Below are 19,057 nucleotides of genomic sequence, written 5' to 3'. Positions count from 1 at the left end.
GACAGCAGCAAGCATCTGTCAGAGCAGGTGTGACGTGAGGGGCTACAGTGACACACAGATGTTTTGTGCACAGAGGGAACTAAAGATAAGATGATGAGCCACAACACGAAATTAAAAACATATTATTCTCATATGTCCGTCTGGATTAAGTGTGGTTCTGTGAACTGCAGAGCCACAACCAGACTCTCATCTGCCATTCTTATCTGAAGCAGCTGCTGACACCACTGTTATGTAAGTTTTCATATTCCACTGTGAGAACGGATTAGGGTGACGAGCAGGTCACACTGGCTGAGAGAGTGATGATCTGTGATTTCACTCGACTGGCCCTGGCTCAATGACTATGTTTCATCATCAAGACCACAGATAGAGACTGAGAGGAACTACTACACATCCAGAGCTTTAACACTTAATATAAAACACTCATAACATGTTGAATATGCTGCTCTGGAAAATTCTGATCCCAATATATCAGCCATTAAAAATGCCATTGGTTCCTCAGATGACGTTATCTAACCCTTATGACAAAGGAGAGGCTGGATATTTTACAGTTCAGCTGTATTTACTTTATTATTATTAACTATAAATAAAACAAAAATACAACCAAATATATAGAACTTGAATTCAGAAAATAAATGAAATTTTATGTGAAATATAGTCATTAATCAGTAAAATATTATTGTTATCTGCAGATATCAGCAAATATAAACTTTTTTTATAGAGAGGTCATGTTTAAATTTCTGTCATACATTTAGTGTGTTTAACTTTATTCTTAGCTTGTTTAAAAGGTACATTTTATTTATTTTTAGTTTAGAAAAGCACTTTGTTACTATGTTTGGAAAAGTGCTAATTAAATAAATTATTATTGGTATTTTTATCTACAGAGCAATAAATCAATCAGGCTCTAATAAACACTATGACGATCATTTCACAACCTGAGATTAAGTCACACCCTCCTGGCCCATCTTTTATTCTGGGTAGAGTAGATTTATGCATCACAACATCCAACAAGTGACAGCAGTGTATCGTTCACACAATTTCTATGACACAAGCATGAAATTAAAAACGAGGTGTATGAGTGTTTAAATCAGGGAGGAGCAGGTGCCTTGACCTTTAAAAAGAGCCTGGAATGAAACACAAAGGAGCGACAGTAGGAGAACAGCGGGTGACGTTCAACTTTACCTGATGAGTCAAAACTGTAAGACATGCTAAGAGGCCGCATGACTGACAGAAATGCCAGTGTTTGGAAAGAAATAAGAAAAATGGAGGAGGAGAAGAAGAAAATCCACAAGAGTTAAAATGGATGGAAATCGATGAGTCATTGAAGTTTATAAAACATCATTAGGTAAAATAAGGTGTTCACCAAACGTGGTATTATTGGAAGTATTTCTGATGTTTGTATCAGTATTGGAACATGTCTACTTCCTACATTTTAAAAACGTTGCATTCATTACATTCTACAATTATAATAAATAGGGCAAAACACCACACCATTACTTCCTGGAGTATTGTATTAGAAGAATTGAAATTAAAGGTGCCCGTATTTTTGCCTAATGCATTTGACTTTCCCTATAGTGAATAGGTTAACTTTTGTACATCTCCATTGACCACTAAAAACTGTGAATCACAAAAAATATGGTATTCTTAAAGAGTAATACTCTTTCTAATATCAGCTTTTCAGACAGTATTTCGGGGGAACATGTACTGTCTCCTAAGTATCTGATTACACAACAACTGCTGCATGTTTCCCTTCTTAAGATCCCAACAAAAGGAGTCTTGTGTGAACTGTAGAGGCACTGTATGGTACTGACTGCTGAAATATTCTCTTGTTTTTATCTGATTCAAGCTTAAATGGTTTAACACATTATCTACATACCCACAGAGCCTCTCGTGCATTGCTGGGTTTTATCGAGAATACCACAAAGGCTGTATTACATAATGGACTTATTTTGACAAAAAGTCAAAGGAGTTGAAACCAGAGAATCAGATGAACTTTAGCAGAGCATGTGTAGCTGCTGTAGACACAGTCATCCTTGTTTAAACACCGTGACACGTCTGATTAAGTGAAGCGATCAATGTGGGAGTAGAGCTGTAGAGTAAATGTTAAGAGTGTTTGAGTAAATAAGTAGAGTAATGACAGATGCAGTTAAGAGCAGTGAAGTCATGGTTAATGGTTTTCGCTTTGAGTGGAGCTTCCATGCAGTATGTAAACAGCCACACTCATTAGAAACAACTGAGGCGTCTTTCAGATATTACAGATTTATTTGGGAGTTTGAAAAAATGTACCAAAAGTGATTCACTTCTATTTCTCATGTTCATTTGTTCATGTGTGCTGGGATGTGTCGGCGTCTCACCCAGACGACTCCTGCGGATCATGTCCGGTGACACCGGCCTCAGCTTCCTCTCAGCTTTGATGTCCTCCAGCAGGCGCTCATGGAGGCTCCGGGGTCGCACAGGGTGGGGTTTCAGTTTACGGGCAGCAGCCTGCCAGGACAACCACAGAAGTCAGTGCTCGGCTGCCATTACCATGGAGAAACAAAATGAGATTCGCCGCCGCTTCTAACTGCCCAGAAAGACTGAATGTAACAGATCAATCATTCTCTAAATGTTGCCAAACTAAAATACAAAAATACACGAGATGTCAGAACTGTAGACGAAATTATATTATTAATAATTGACCAATGGGAACCATTTAGTGGCACTGTGTTGTTTATTACTCACAGGGTTGAGAGGAGGTCGTGACCTGATGAATTCCAGAATAACTTCGTGCGCACTCTTCTTTAGCCTCGGGGGAATGTCGCCATTGACCTGGGACGACATTGGAAAATTTGATATGGATAACGACTTACTAAAAAAAAACGTTGTCGCCATCTGAGATTTCAAATCCACATAATGTACACTTTGCCCTCGGCTAAAAAGAAATTAATATTTGTGGTGAGTCTGTGAGGGATGATTAAATCCACACCATGACTTTTCGCAGCTTGTAACGTTTGGAGCGGATGTCGTCCATCAGCATTTCGTAGGGCGTGAGCTGGTATTCAATGGGCAGTGGGTTGTACTGGCGTTCCTGAACCTTCTTCAGCTTTACGCCGTGTCGAAGATCTCGCATCACCTGCACCCAGAACCGTGCCTGGAGGGACTTCAATAATTAATACTCGTTGCAGGTATGGGCAGAACACATGTTATGCAATTACCAATGCATGGCCACATAGTTAAATCTAGTGGTGCAGTAACGTAGATATCCTTCTTACCCAGTCTGCGTTTTGCAGCTCATCAAGGTCTTTGACAGCTTCCTCCCGAGTCTCACCTTCCATTTTCCGAAGGTTCTAGCCAACAAAAGAAACAGGAAACGTATGAAAAAAGATAGATAGAGATAGAAATCTAAAATAGTTTTCTACTGTTATGATATGCAGTACGAGTATGAATGCATTCACAGCACTGGCTGGGATTAAGTTAAGGCCAATGGCAGACGTCCAGCTGTCTGGTTAATTCATCGATGGATGTTGTGTTTTGCACGAGAATGTCGATATCAGTCTCATTCTATATTGACATTGTACCAGAGGGAAAGAGAAAAGTCAATGGCCAACTAATGACAGCTATTAATGAGTCTGTCTGCTGAATGCTCACTGTACAAGTCAGTTAATTTAAGTTCTACGACTGATGCAGACATCAAGTCCCCCTCCATGTGGACATATTGGACATGTGCATCCTTTTCTTTACAGTCTGAGTCTGTTGCATGTGGTAACCCTGGACATGGTAACAAGCTCTCTGCTGTGTGTATTTTAAACACACTGTCACACCATCCTTTCACTTAGTTTGTTTTCTACTGAAGGCACGAGTGTGTACTGACTAAGACAAGTAGCCACTCTGACTGTCTATAATAAAGAAAAACTGTGTTCCTCATCTTAGTCCAACTGTACTTCATTCTTGTCTCCAGTTCAGTTCAGGTTAATCAAAATTGAATCAGACATAATCTATGATATCATCCAACGACAGACTTTCAAATCAAAAGACAGAAAGTCATTTCTTCCTCTGCCAGCAGCTGCTTTTTTTCTCATCTATTAATCCACACCTGTGTTTCTGCTCAAACACATCCCTTATACCTGAGCATAATCGTTCTTTTCTGCTGACACGACTGATCTCTTCTGATATCTAAACATGTAGGTACAGTATTTATCCTTCACCTTTTTCAAACCGGAAAAACTTTTCTCTCAGTGAAACTTAGCATGGAAAAAAAGAGGGTTTGAAAAACATAAAGATAAAGACCTTATTGATTATCCTCCTAAATTGTAGCCATCCGTGATAACGTGTACTGTTACTCATTAGCAATTAATAATCCTGTAACATTCAGTGCTACAGGAGGGGCAGAGGGGCCTCAGTCGCCTGGCAGTCCCCTCCTGTAAGCTCCTTAAACTGCTGTAATAACGTTACACTTGATTCAATAACCATATATTACATAAGAACGTTTGCATGAAGCATGCCTCCCGCTGAAGTCGCAGCTCATGTGTTCATACTGTGCACTGACGCTACACCGTCTGACAAACTATGGAATAAGTCATGTGGACACAACAACACAAACCAGTCACTGCATGACAGTTTCACTTGATATCTATTTATAGGAAATGTTTTCCCACACGCACAATGATTTATATGTAACTTTCAGAAATGCATGTTTAAATCCACAAACAAATTCCCGGCAATTGGTCCACATGTAGAGCAGCTTTGCAAATGCACACATCACAAAATCTCAATATTTTATAAAATTATTTTTTACTTCAACTTCACAAGTGTAAAAGCTGTATGTATTTATTTGCAGCTTGTTAAATGAGAGTAAACACTTCAGCTGCTATGCCTGAATCATCTTAAACAGCATGCGGGCTGTCCAGACCCTGTTCACTCTCCACTACACACAGATTCACAAATGCACGCTGCATTTAAGAGCTGGTGGAAAAACTGGGTCATTTGGGCTTTCAGTGAATTTGTGTGTAATTTCAAAGCAGGAAAGATGATTTCTAAAGAGACATTATAATTCATCACACCTCTATGAAAACACTTTTTATTGTTTTTTGTGTCCGAACTCGACCAAAGCCAAATGTTTTCCCTCGATTACAGGCATCTGCAGCATCAAAAAATCAAGTAGATGGACAAGCTAACATGACCAAACCTGACCAATACCTGAGTACCATCTAAAAGAATAGATTATTTTCTATTCTAAGTGGTGCAACTCTCATTAGAATAAAGTCAAAGCACAACACATTATTATTCTACACACAAAATATCCACATCATCCACTGACTATGCTCCAGTTTTCCATCTAATGATTTGAATTAATCATGTTAATTAAAAAAAGCTAACTCCAACACATCTTGGTTGATAGTCTGAAACATTGTGTCTGAAAGATCTCCACAGGGAATCTCTCACTACTCATAGTCCATTACTCTGGTAGCAATACTCTCGTTTACAAGAATCAAATCTGCCAGCTAGCAGGCACCGTGGTGCCAGATCATGTCCATGCTGACTTAAATCACCCCTGACAAGTTCTCAGATGCCCTGAGCATGGGGTCAGACAGGGACACCGACAGTCTGGATCCTGTGGGTGGCTGCTGTTGTTATTTCTGGGCACGACTCTTGTATTTTCTTTTTCCAGCAATAAAAATCCTGTTTACCAAACAGAACCTAATTCAACCAATTAAAGGTAAAAACCAAAGCAGAGTGGTAAAATCCCAGAGACTAAAGAGTTTGGCACTTCCTCAGATCACTCTTTCTCTTCCAGTTTCTTTTGTATTATGACAGGTTTGTGATGTGTAATCAGGTCCAACATTCTGAGTATGGAAACTTTGGGAAGGAGAATGAGAAGAAATTAATAAAAACCAGTTTCTCTTTATTTATTAAAAAGGTGTAGATGAGTCAGTGTACATGTCAGACTAGGATCACGTGTTAAGGCAAAAGAAAAGAAAAACTCTGACGGATGAGTAGATGGAATGGTTTGTTTTTCTGCTTGTCTCCTCACCAGATTTGTCATTAACTTGCAGATGTCAGATTCCAGACTGTCTTACCTCTTTGGCACTCTTGATCTTTTCCAGAAAGGTGTGCAGCTCCCTGGTCTCTGCATAGAGCGCACGGCACACCGCCCGGTAGTGACTGGGAGCGTCTGATGGGCTGGGCAGGTGGGAAGAACATAGCTAAAGAGGAAGAGAGCAGTTTTTGTGACCACTTATTAATTTACATTATAGAAAAAACAATATATACACACATCAAAAACCATGCGCACAGTTATTTTCTGATATAATCCTAAAAAGTTTTGTTTAAATTGATTTAACAATCTGGAAAATGTCCAAATGGTTAGAATTACAATGATGTTAGCATGAACTACTAAGCTAAATGCTTATTTTTCTGCCAAACCCAAATTATACAAACAATAAAGTCAATATTTTAATGATTTAAGTTAATGTTCATTTAGGGTGTGACTAAATTCACTTTTGATAGTTTAATTGTGGGTGGTTCAAAATGGTTTTATTTACTCTCTTCATTAACCATGGGTGTGTTTGGGCATAACACACAATAAACCAATCTCGCTAAATTCCATGACAATGCATTCAACAGGTGTTAAAGCCCCACAAGTCACCTCATGGTGTCGCTAGATAAAAAGCAAAGTTGTTTCTAGAAATTGTGCTGGCGATCCATCCGATTAACAATTTCATCGTCCACAGATGAGCACCAGTAGTGCAGCTAAAACCTTTTCCCGTGTGAAGCAAAACAAAACAACAACAGCGTGAACCTGATTGTCCAGTTGCAGCAACATTGTCTTATTGGCATCTCCTAAACCTCATAAAGAACTGACCCTTATGGTTCGCCTGCGACTGTCATGACAATAAAGGCTGCCTGCCACAGCAGTAATGGATGAGCCATAACATTATCTCCAGCATCAACAAAGGACTAAACTGGATGAATGACATTTTTCATGTTCCTCTGAAGGGCTTGGTGAGCCACAGGCATGTCTGACTCAGCAGATATTGTCTTCTTCCTTGTCACTGAAAGAAATTCCCAAGTAAGACGACACCTGGGTAGTGAGAGTATTTGCCAACATGCTAAAATTATTTCCACATTTTTGTGGTTTCTACTAGACAAATGATATTTGTTAAGCACAAAAACATATTTATCACCTAAAAAATGGAGGCAAAAAGCAGCATGATGGACGAGCTAACATGAGCTAGTGTCACTGTTTCCAGATTTGGTGTCAAACTGATGTCTCACTGTGTGTTTAGACATGAAGTCCTGAGGATGTTTGCAAAATTGGGTCCGGACTTTCTGCAAAGTTGCCTTTCACACATGACCAACGCAGCAGGAGATTCTCAGCTCAACACAGAAATCTACGGAGAGTTCATCTGTCGTGTGTTCAAGGTGAATGTCACAGATTTTTCAATCAGAGATATTTGTTTTCTTTTGGTTTTATTTGTTTTTCAGTTTTGTGTCCGTCATCTGTCAGAAACAGCATAAACAAACCAATTCGCTTGCGGTGAATCCTGTGGAGGATCTCCTGCCGTTTTCTCACACGGACTCATTCAGACATTATCCAGAGTTTTTAACAGGCTTGGTGGTAGAAACTCTGCAGACATTTTGAGTTCTCCCCTCCAAAGAATGTCAGGCGATTATCTGGAGTTCAGTGAATGTCTGCAAGCAGCTACAGATTGACAGCTTTGGTAAGAGGACGTTGGCCTATGTGGGCACTCCCTCAGTTTGCTCCAATTTACTAATGCACCACTCTGCACATCCACCACCCAACTACCCCTGTCAACTTCAGTCAGCTTCACGTCTCGCTGAACCCTCGTCGACCCAACCTGCCTCTGACCAGCAGAACAGCAGAGTGTGAGGAAGGAAGGAGGTCCGTCAGGAATGTCTCGTTATCTAATCTCGCTATGTCATATCAACATGTTGCAGACTAAACTCAAAGAGAATCATTGTTGGGAGGAATTAGGGGCTAGGGCGGTGCCGCATTGGCAGCAAACAGACCTAACATTTATATCCTACACCAGGTTCATTATATGGAGGGAACAGGCTGTGAACGTTTCTAAGCCTATTCCCCAAATACCAGTGTGTTTATACAGCTTTAATTACCAGTCTCATATTCTGAAGCTACTTGGGGAATTTACAGCGTGACGGCCTCCATCAGGAGTGATAATTGCATGCGGACATACTGCTCTGTTTACAGACCTGACCTAAAAAATGTGGGTGGGAAAAGCGAAAACACTTTTGCAGAACAACCTACCAAGATAATATCTCGATAGCTGCGAATGCTGCTGACTGCGCAGGTGGTAGTGGTGGAAACAAGCTCCTCTTCCTCCTCCTCCTCACACTCATCCTCCTCCTCAGTGGCCTCGTAGCCCTCGTCGGGACATGGGTCGCTCTCGGTTTCTTCATTGTTGGTCATCATGTCGATCAGACGCTCAAGTGGTGGGCTGAGTTCACGCTCCTCATTTTCCTTGAGGCCATAGTCCAGAGCTTTGTAGATCATGACACCCAGTGAGTCGATCACCTGTGGGAAAAAAACAGGTTGTTATTGTTGACTGGTCTAAAATAGTTCCTTTTAATTGAGTTTCTACAGTTTCTACAGTCAACTTTTGTATGTTTCTCTGCCCCTGCTGATCTGTAATTAACGGCACAACAGCACATCCTCATGGAGCAAACCCCACTTCATTGCAGCCCTGTTTTGGTTAGATAAACAATTCTATTGACAGAAAACTCTATTCACCTGAACAAACCGGAAGACAGGTCATGTGCCCACAGTAGATGTGAAATGAGGTCACAGTGTTCCTCCAAACAGCCTGATAATTACCATAATCTTATGATGATTTCATTTAATAACTGCTTCCCCTCATTAATAAGCCGGGTATGACCCATCTTTTTCTGCAACTTGATCTAACTCATCTTAATGTCTCAAACTACCACGCGTCGCTACGAGACAAAGTCGCTCTTTCACTGCATCATGTCTTCTCCTTCAGCTTCATCCAACCACTGCTCTCAAATCAACAAATTTCATTCTTGTCCTAAATGTACCTTTGAGCTCGTCTCGCTAACAGACATTTTGTTTGACGGGGCAAATAACCAAACTTGTTCCCAAATAGCTAACTTGAATGTGCCCGGTGGATTTTCAATCACGTCTATCTTTATATACGGCCTCTCTGACCAACACTAATTTCAGCAAATGTTTAGTAATCAGCAAAAAAGCAGAAAATCCATCTTTACACCGCTCCATTATTCTGTAGACTACAATCAGAGTGGTAGGATTGCTCGATGAGTGGCAGCCCAGTGCTCACATATAACAACACTGCAGGTCTAAATGTAGCAACAAGCAACTCCTCAAAGCTTTCATAAGATGGCTTTTGTTAAAAGGCAATATGCACAGCACACTGTGACTCATTCGTGTAATGTTTTTTCTTATAGTTAAAGGAATGGAGCCACATTGTTTTTGTTTTTTAGACGCCTCCCTATTTCAACAGAGTCGAAATGGGTGAAGCCGGTGTGGACAGGCACGGCTGGCTGCTCTTGGGTTTGGTGCTTGGGAGTGCAGAGAGAGAGGGTGTTGACTGGGCATATTTGGAGTTAATTACTTAAGCAACCAAGATGTTCCAAAAACATCAGCTGTTCCTGAGATAATAAATAAACACAGCCCTGTTTTCAGGTTTGTGAGGATGCTTGTTCAGAGTATCCAGAGGGTATTTCAATGCTTTATTTAACTTTATAAAGAAAAGAAAATATTCCCTCAACCCATAATACCCACAATTCTATAAATACACAATTTTCACTCAACAGGGAAGACACTAAAACTTCTTTCATCTACTACTTGGTGTGAATTTTCCATTCCTGGTGCTTTGCTCATTTGTACACACCAGCACTTGTACTTGTCATGAACTTCCAGACCCTAAACTTGCTTTGTGTTTTTAGTGCCGTTGTCACAGTCGATGTTGTCTTTGTGTGTATTTGCTGGACATGAACCCTGACTGGGACAATAAAGACGATCCTGACTTTAAAGCCTTAAGACAAACTACATAGTTCTGCATCACCTGACTCAAAGAGCTACGTGCCCATCTTCTGCTTTGTTTGATCTAGAATGAAAAAGGTGAAAAGTTATTAAGTCATGGCTGAAACAGAGATCATGACCAAATTCAGGTCAGCACTGTTCAAGCTAAGGACCTTTGAGTTGATGATGTATATAATCTAAAATAAACATGACATTTTTATTTATTCACAATTTTGTGTCTCGTCAGAACTGCTCAACACTAAACAGCAGTGTATAATGCCTTTGTGCCGGTTGTTTCTGAATTTGTGTCAAAAACTGCCATAGCATTGTGGCTCTCTTATTCAGATTTAAACTCCACACTGTCTTCCTAAAAATCAAAAACTCCAGTTCTTAAAAATATCAATGAAAAGTAGCCAAACCCATTCAAAATTCCCCAATAATAATCTACTGATCCTAATCTCTGAGCAAATATCAAGGTTGTGGCATTCTATGTGATCATCTATCAACCGTCACTGTGCGCGGCTGATAATCCTGTTCCATGGCTAAAATAAATATCCTATTCCTTAGTGTCTGATTATGTAACCTCATAATCCATCTGTAGGACAACATGCGCCGTGAGATAGTCGGGGAATGCAGTGACAGACAGCACAAGGGATCTCATTCACTTGACGCAAATTTTCACGCATGATAAAGTATTGTCACTAATAAAGTGTGGAAAATCATCTTGAGTCCGTGTCCAATATAATCAGTTGCATTAGATTACATCTCCAAATAAGCAATATTTACTATACTGAACAGGCCTGAGCGCATTCAGACAACAGTTCCTTCCCTGTCGACAACAGACAACGGTTTATTTAACAGTAGCTAGCACAAGAATACTCACTAGTCAGTGTATAATTAATTTAATTCTAAATTTACTCTGGTGAATGTCAGTTTGCCAAATATACAGACCATAGACTGTATATTAAGAGGGACAAAATGAATGCTCCCTATAAGTGAAGCCAATGCGTCTCAATCGCCCCCTGATGGTTTTATAGACAGACTATGTTACAGACATGAATGGACAGAAAATATATACATAACATTGATTGAAGGCTTTCCTAAATTTCAGTTCTTTATATTGAAGAATATCATTTGAGTTTATGTCTGAAGGAGAGGGGAAAAACATCTGAAACAGGAAAAAGGGGTTTGATTTTCCAATTACACATGATAATCTCATACGAAGACTTGTGACAGAGGAATGAGGACGGGCAAAGCAAAAGGCAGCGAGGCGGAGGAAGGGAATGAGTGTGCAGATTAAGAGTTGGGAAAGACATCCAGAGAACCCACTGCTGGGTTTCAGGAACAGCCTGAGCCACTAATAGAAACCGGGCTCCACCTAACAGAGGCGGAAGCTTGCCACAGAGGATGAAACACACATATGTTCCCACCAGCGAGGCCTCAGTCACCCACAGGTAACGCAAGAAATTTCCAATATTTTCCGAATGAGGAAATGCAGCAAGATGAGTCATCTTCGTGTCGAAGGAGGAAAAAAAAAAAAAGTATTGGTGATGACGCAGTTTTTTTTACCACTTTACTAAATAAAAGGTGTAAATTCTACAAATCATCCTCATGAATGTGGCTCTTTCCAAATATGTCCATTCACAATATTCTTCAGCCTCCCTCAACTTTCCTCACGCTCCACTAACAAATAAACAGATAGTAGGTTCTTGTATGACATCATTGCCCAGGGTAAGAAATGTGGTTTTCCCAACAAAGGCTTATATTATAGTAGAGAATCTCTTTCAGACCGGTGTCAGAGGCTGGGATTGTATCTCGTGAAGGAACAAATGCGTTCACGTTGAATTAAGGGTAAATAGCTAAATAGCTTATAAATTATAGAATAACAAATGATACAAGAAACTCTTTATGCTGAAATTGACCTTTTCTTACCCAAACATGACATTATTAAAGCTTTGTGCCCACTCAGTCTTTTTTTTTTTATGGAAATGGGTCAAGCTTTAACACTTAGACCAAATAACATGAGACATATAATTTAGGACATCTGTTTGGTCTGCTCCCAGGCTGAAAATATCAGAGGAAAGCAGGCGAGTTTGGTCACTCATGAGTATAAATACTGTCGATGTCTGTGGCTCGAGGCCCTGAGGCTGGGTGCTACTGTCGGAAGACAAAAACCGAAGAATCCAATACCACATTTATAATTAATAAACATTTCTGATTGTCTCCCAGTTTAGTTAAAAAGTGGCAAACTGCAAAGACTAATAATACTAAAACAAAAAACCAAAGATATATGTATCTTCAGTTGTATACAATCAAAGAGAACAAGACGAGTATCCATGAAGGAAGAAGAACCAATGTGTCAACCAAAACACAAATGGGATAAGATAAGTGGTTTGTGTTAAAGAGCTCAGTTAAAATAAACCTGATTAATTTATGCCAATTTAATAATTTTCTACCATTTGATTAGTCCTGTTATTGTCTAATGAACATAACTAATGAACATAACTGGTGAACTATAGACAGCTTCAGATTTGAGGTGCTGCTTATTTAAGGTGGTGCAGGATGGGGAGGGAATAGTAGCTCATATTTGCATGCATTGCAACTGACCTGATTTTTGGGTTACCGCAATCGTACTGTTGCCTTGCAGTGTGAGTATGGCAATCCGAGTTCACAAAGCAGTGGGATAAGCAGCCTTCAGCGTTTGCTGCAGTAGTAGAGCAAAGCCATCACTACACAGACAGTTACATAACCACAGCTAAATCTAGAGGTTTTTCACTGCAATAGCAGATGCTCAGCCTCCCCCGGTCTGCAGCATCGCCGTTTCCCTGTCTTTCATGGATAGACAGAACACGACGCTGCTCTTTAAATATCTCTTCATGGTCAAAGGCTCTCTGTGCTTGTCCGTGGCCAAAAACTGTCGAGTCTGAATTCAAGTCCATTGAAGTCAACTGGAAATAGCTGAGGACTGAGAAAATGTCCCCATGGATTCAGCATCCACCTATGATAGTACAGGTCATGATTCACAGCCATCGGTGTGATATACAGACATAGAAGATGAAAGTGTAAGACTGCAGACACGAGTTAAAGAGTCTCAGCAACACATGGCGTACACAGCATTTTGTAGGACCCAGAAACATTCTGTTAAAAAAAGGACCCAGCAGAGTCGACTTAATTTCACCAATAACGTTTATTAATCCGCTGCAAATTAACATAGTTCTTCCTAATGGGTTAGTGTGACTTTTCAAAGTGGATCTGAACATCACACAAATGTGATTGGCAGCTTTTAAGACAAGAGGAGAAAGTCTGGCTCCTTCACACAAACCAATTCGTCTCATTCCAGTAACCACCGTGGACTTTCTATGGCAGCTACTGCAAAACATCTCGAGTAAAAGATCTGATGACTCCATGAACTTGGCCGACTAACAAAGGAAATTTAACTCGTGTCTCAGGCCTGACTGGACAAGAAGATAATGAGGAATATGTTTCTTCTGTTGTGGATATAAATAAATACCCTGACTCAATTAGTTCAGATTACTCGACAAACTGCATTCGTTTGGGGTTAGTGCTTTCTGTGAATATGCCTTTAAAGGCAGAAATGTCAACTCTGGGGCTGTAATACAAACTGGGGCTTTTAAGTGAAGCCGTTGATGTCACAAAAATCTATTGATGGATTAGGAGCAGAGTGTAACATAAAGAGGTCAGTGGTACACGTCAGGCAGACAGGGATCACACTGGGGGTCACTCCAGGGGTTGCTGACAGAACTGAATCTACAAACAAGCAGGCAGAAAACTGACACTTCTCAAAGATACAGATGCCCCTATCTTGTACTTCTGGTGTCATTTGGGGGCACAGTTTGTGCAGTAGTGATCGCGGTTTGGAACTCTGGTATCGAGGTCCAAGCAAGATATGCACGCAAGCAATCGTGAGCCAGTCTCAACTGTCAAAAATTACATTTCACGATGTTTTTAAAACATCAACACTAGAATAAACATCAGTTTGATAAGAACAACCTCAAATGACAGAAACCTCTATTAGGATCCATTTCAAAATCCAAGACTTAAACCTTGTGAATGGTGCCAACCGACTAATTGTCTTGGCCCTAAATTGTGCTACGCAGTCCTGAGCAGATCTGGCAAACTGGAGAACCTGTAACAGTATGTTATCAACTAATCTCACCTTAATCTTCAACTGCAGACAAACTAGGTTAATCTTGTGCTGTGGGCTGCAACAGAAGGTGCAAGTCTCACATGGAGTCTGTTTTCCAGTTAGAAACATTCACCATCAATCACCATAACAGCATGGCACCAAAAAAGAAACTGTAACTCATGACCAGCAACCAGTTTAAATGTAAGAATCTTAATCAGAATGTTGTTGGACATCTTTTATGATTATTCCAACAGAAGTTCTTTGGTGTAAGTGAGAGGGAAAGTGGGTCAATTCCACACAAGCCAGTGATTAGCTGCAAATGACTTGAGTGTGTAGAAGCAGGGGTATGAGAGAGGGAGGCAGTGGCTGACTCCCTTACACACACGAGATACTGAGACACAACAAACACTCCAGGCCAAAACACAACGAGGACCAAGATGTGTGAAAGCATTGCTGTGCGTTATCATTTAGGACCCTGATGTTAATGTGCCATTATAAGCGCTAAACACAGAGGTTTATCTATCAATGGGCATCTTCCACTAGGAGCTATGAACGTCCAAAATGACATGTCAGTTCATCAGTTAAGATACTTCCTGGTTATGCATCGGACAATCTCGGAGCCCATCAGCTATCGTCTGATCATGAATTAGCCTCTGGGGGCAACAGCCAGTGGATATCCAAGCCAAGAGTCCATCTTTCGTTTGCTGTACACTGTGTCTGACTAGTTTCTTCTACCGCACAAGTCGAACCTTTCTGTACACAGAACACAAACAGCTATACTTTTTGTAGGTGTTTTAGGTCCATATGACAATTTGGCTCATCTCTATTCACAGCTGTCTGCATATGACTGAAGATAGATTAAAAATAGCCAAAGTATTTCAGTCAATGTGTTCCGACTCTGTGCTCTCCACATGGACTGTTTACCTGCACAGAGCTATGTCGGTGTGGCATGTGCAGGTTTGCAACAATTTACTTGTGGAGGACTCTGAATTCCATCTTGACCTCAACAGTGAACCAACTGACAGACAGAGACAGAGATTACCAGCCACATTGCCATTGTTTGTTTTTTAGCATGCATGGCAAACAACTGATTTCGAAAAACAAGCCACTGCCTCACACAGGTGACATGTTATATCTGTACTTGAGCTACATGCCGATCAGGAAGACAAAAAAAAAACAAAACAAATACTTTAAATAACCAGGGTGTGTCCTAAGGTTTAGCCATCACACACCGATGCACTAACAATTGTGAAAGAATTTCTTTCCATGAAACCAAACACACCCTGCCATGAGTATCACAGCCTGAGCACTGTCATCATGCGAGCAGCAAACTAGCATCAACTACCGTGGCAGAGAAGGTTAATGTGTGAGGTGAGAAAACACTCAGACTCAAACATTTTCACTTCAATGATTGAGTCGTCACAGTTCAGCCATGAGATTTCACTCAACTGCCAGCTGACAGGAATTCTTTCTCCGAGCGAGCAAAAATACACATGCTGTGCATGCCTGAGATCACATGAAATACAAGACAAACACGAAGGATGAACAGGCTGCTCGGAGTTGACAGAGGACTCTGTGTAATTAGTCTGTGTACACATAAAGAAGCTTAAGAGAGCGACTTCTCCTCCCAACATTATATAATGTACCCAGCTTTGCCAAACACACACTGGCCACATATCCCCCTCACGTGATTTTGTTACTGATGTTTGAGTGTGTGTTGAATTTTTTTTAAAGTAAAGCACTCATGTAAAAGAGGAGAAGGACAAAGATGAGCTCTCCCTTAAAGCACCCTTCTGCATTAGAGTGCAGCTCACACAATAACTACACAATAAAGTGGAGAGTGCCATTTGTAGTGAACTCACTCATGAGGCTCACAGGTCAGAGCTCAGTCTGTGGGAAAAAAACCCCAAAGGGATGCCATGCACTGTGCCTAACCCTGATTTGTGATGGACAAAACTTTCTCTGCCGGTGCTAGAAGCTGAGATTATGTTGAAGAATCTCCCAACAACAATTCCCTGGGAAAATAGTGAAAATGTCAAAAATAAATAAATAAATAAAAACTAATCTCCCAATGTTCAAGAAAGTGAAAGTAAATTCCTCGATCCTCCCTTTTGTATGTATCTGTGCAATGGATTCTTTCTTGACCCATACCACACCCTTCCACCAAGTTCTGTGGAAATCTGTTAAGTATTTTTTCTATAATCCTTCTGACTAACAAACCAACGAGAGGACTAGGGCGAAAACATAACCTGTTCGGTGGAGGCAAAATACTTATTGGCATGTCTGTACTTACACTGTACTGATGTGACATAACAAGCAATTCTCTATTAGATCAAATAGTCCCTACACACAAGAAAAAAAGAATACCACCACTCTCCACCAGCAGTTGATGTTTAAACGTCTTCCTACTCAGTGGAAACATGTTCCTCACGGCCCCACCAGTCTATTAGTGGTGTAAGTGCTCACTAATTGCATCAATGGTGGGCAAGCTGTGAAACTGTTTTGTCTGTGTTGGCGTGATCAGTGAACTAAATAATGCATTGACACCCAAACTTCAAAGTACTTTCTGTGCTGAGTGTTGCTGCTGGAATGTGGTCAACAGAAAACTGATGGTTAAGTGAATGGAGGAACTCACCTCTAATGACGTGGGGGCCGATGTGTATTTATCTGTAATGAAAGAACAGAGGAGGGGTGTTATTTACACACATGAACAGGGATGATTATTACTTATGCATGTAGTTAATGTAACAATCAACCAGGGAAACACCCTATGAAATATTTATTCATGTACTGCAAGTCATCTTTCAATGAACAGACAGAAAACACGCACACACGAGTCACACGGTGTTACAGAACATAAAAGATTGAACCTCTCGTGCTGCGGGTGAGAACCACACAGGATGAGATAAAAAGCTGGAGTGCTGGATTACAGCACTACAGACGACTGTGAAACCAGCAAGTAAATAAATGATTATGTTTTCTCTGCAAGCTGCTGCCTGAGGCAAAATGAAGTGTCAAATCCTGCCACTGGGGGCCGATTGTAGGGGACAGACGTCAAAACCATTACACGCAATCAATTATTACCATGGTAACCTCTTTTGAAAATGGAAAGTAAAAAATAAAGAAAGCAATACCTCAACCTTGACAGTGACCTTTTTAAGACTCAGTGTCTAAGGCTGAATGTGGCCTCTTAGCTATTACAAACCTGTTCTTAAATATAAATTGTTGTACAAGAACCAAGATGGAAAAACAAGTACTTTCTTTACTTTATTAGACAAAAGACAAATATAATGAAAAATATAATAAATCAACACCTGTCATGTAAGATTTTTTATATAGTACAAAAATGATGTCTTATTCAAATATTAAACTTTTTATTTTAACATTTGACGAGTTATCATCAGTACATAGCGATATGAAGGATGACTGTTGGAAAGACTAACGTCAGGGGTGAAAGTACACAGAGCAATAGATCTGCAGACTTTCACCAGTTAGAAGTGTAAGAGCAGGTCATCTTAAAGAAATGATCCACTTTGGTCAGGTCTGACATTTCCCTGAATGCTAATAGAAGTACCATTCCGGTTTGAATTCCATTGCATGAGGAAATGAATATGTTTTTTCCAGTAATACAGGACTGAAGTGGGTTTTTTTTTTATGCAGAGCTTAAAGAAAAGAAAATATCATTGAGCAGTTTTTCTGTGGCTGTTCTGTGCAGGTCTCTACAAATCAACCGTCATGCAGCAACGCTCATCAGGGAAACACTGTGTCCTCTGTCCCAGCGAAGGAGACGTGGCGTGGCCAGGGCCCTCTTCTCCCCTTGAAGCAAACAAATCACACCGGGCATATTTGGAGCAGAGCTCAGTGTCGCCCTGACTCTGCTTCTCAAAAAAAAAAAAAACTGCATCTCTGCTGTTAGACAGGTTTAACAAAGAGTGAGCTACAGACGGGTATTGACAAAAGATAAAAATGGAAAGCTCTCTCTCTCTCTCTCTTTCTCTCTCATCTATCACTGGCCTCTAATCTAATAAACAAATAAGTTAGAGGCTCCATCCTAACTTAAACCCTTTCAATGAGATAATTAACCACATTAACTGTACGAATATTATTTCAGTTCAAATATAGCATGCACCAAATCAACAAAAAACCTCTCCTGTAGGTATGAATCACTGGAAATCTTGGGGTAAACAAGTTTCATCTTGATGCATCATTCAGTCTCCTTCAGGCAACGTGGAGTGGGAGTGAATACATTCACTGACGCTCTTCATGTGAATTGATCTGACTGCAGCAGGAGCAGTACATCGATAACACTTGACTTGGGCTCTGTGCTGCTTGTTAGTGTGATTCTCTTAGGCAACAAAACATGAACATTTCCTTGTTTGCCGAGAATACTGGAAAGTTGACCACAACAGCAGTGCAGAGAGGCTGTGGAGCTCGATCTCTGGTGCTCTGGGTGCCGGCCAAAGCATGACGACACATTTTCACTGACTCATATATATATATACGCAGGATATACGTAGGTTGCATAAGCTTACATTTTCTGCTGGTGTACGGAGCTTCTTTAAACTCAGAGCTACTGGAGGCTTAATGAGACTCAGGTCTCGCTCATCGCCCGGTCTAATAAGAATCAGACGTGGCCAAGCTCACCTAAAACAAAATAAAAAAACAACTGAAGAGAGGCACAGAAGAGAACTTTCTCCATTAATCTCTAAACTCATCTGCAGTCAAGACTTTCAAAGCCTGTGCATCTAATCGTCACATTTGTTCTATTTTAGGCTGAGCGACGACACAAGTCTGTTTATACTGGAAGTGTGATTTCCACAGATAGCAAACATTTCTGGTTAGGTTGATACACTGAGATGAAGGAGCACAGGACCAAGACGTCAGGTGGTGAGAGG

The 19,057-nt window shown here is 40.5% G+C and overlaps 1 protein-coding gene across 13 annotated transcripts in view; it reads right to left on the bottom strand.

Annotated features, from left to right (window-relative positions):
• The window catches only part of spire1a (spire-type actin nucleation factor 1a), a 28,380-nt gene that overhangs the window by 7,150 nt on the left and 2,173 nt on the right, over nt 1-19,057 (bottom strand). For 4 of the 13 annotated variants that reach the window (XM_069515928.1, XM_069515931.1, XM_069515930.1 and 1 more), the window contains exons 2-10: nt 16,798-16,829; nt 10,059-10,100; nt 8,264-8,530; nt 6,054-6,179; nt 3,249-3,323; nt 2,963-3,136; nt 2,719-2,805; nt 2,352-2,481; nt 1,180-1,221 (exon numbers count right to left, since the gene is read on the bottom strand). In XM_069515928.1, the coding sequence (XP_069372029.1) occupies nt 1,180-1,221; nt 2,352-2,481; nt 2,719-2,805; nt 2,963-3,136; nt 3,249-3,323; nt 6,054-6,179; nt 8,264-8,530; nt 10,059-10,100; nt 16,798-16,829 (975 nt within the window). The remainder of the gene's footprint in view (nt 1-1,179; nt 1,222-2,351; nt 2,482-2,718; nt 2,806-2,962; nt 3,137-3,248; nt 3,324-6,053; nt 6,180-8,263; nt 8,531-10,058; nt 10,101-16,797; nt 16,830-19,057) is intronic. The other 9 variants (XM_069515933.1, XM_069515935.1, XM_020090812.2 and 6 more) reach the window with 6 other exon arrangements.

This window comes from Paralichthys olivaceus, chromosome 20 (genome assembly GCF_024713975.1).
Source record: "Paralichthys olivaceus isolate ysfri-2021 chromosome 20, ASM2471397v2, whole genome shotgun sequence".
Classification (NCBI taxonomy): domain Eukaryota; kingdom Metazoa; phylum Chordata; class Actinopteri; order Pleuronectiformes; family Paralichthyidae; genus Paralichthys; species Paralichthys olivaceus.
This window is presented reverse-complemented; position numbering and strand designations above follow the sequence as displayed.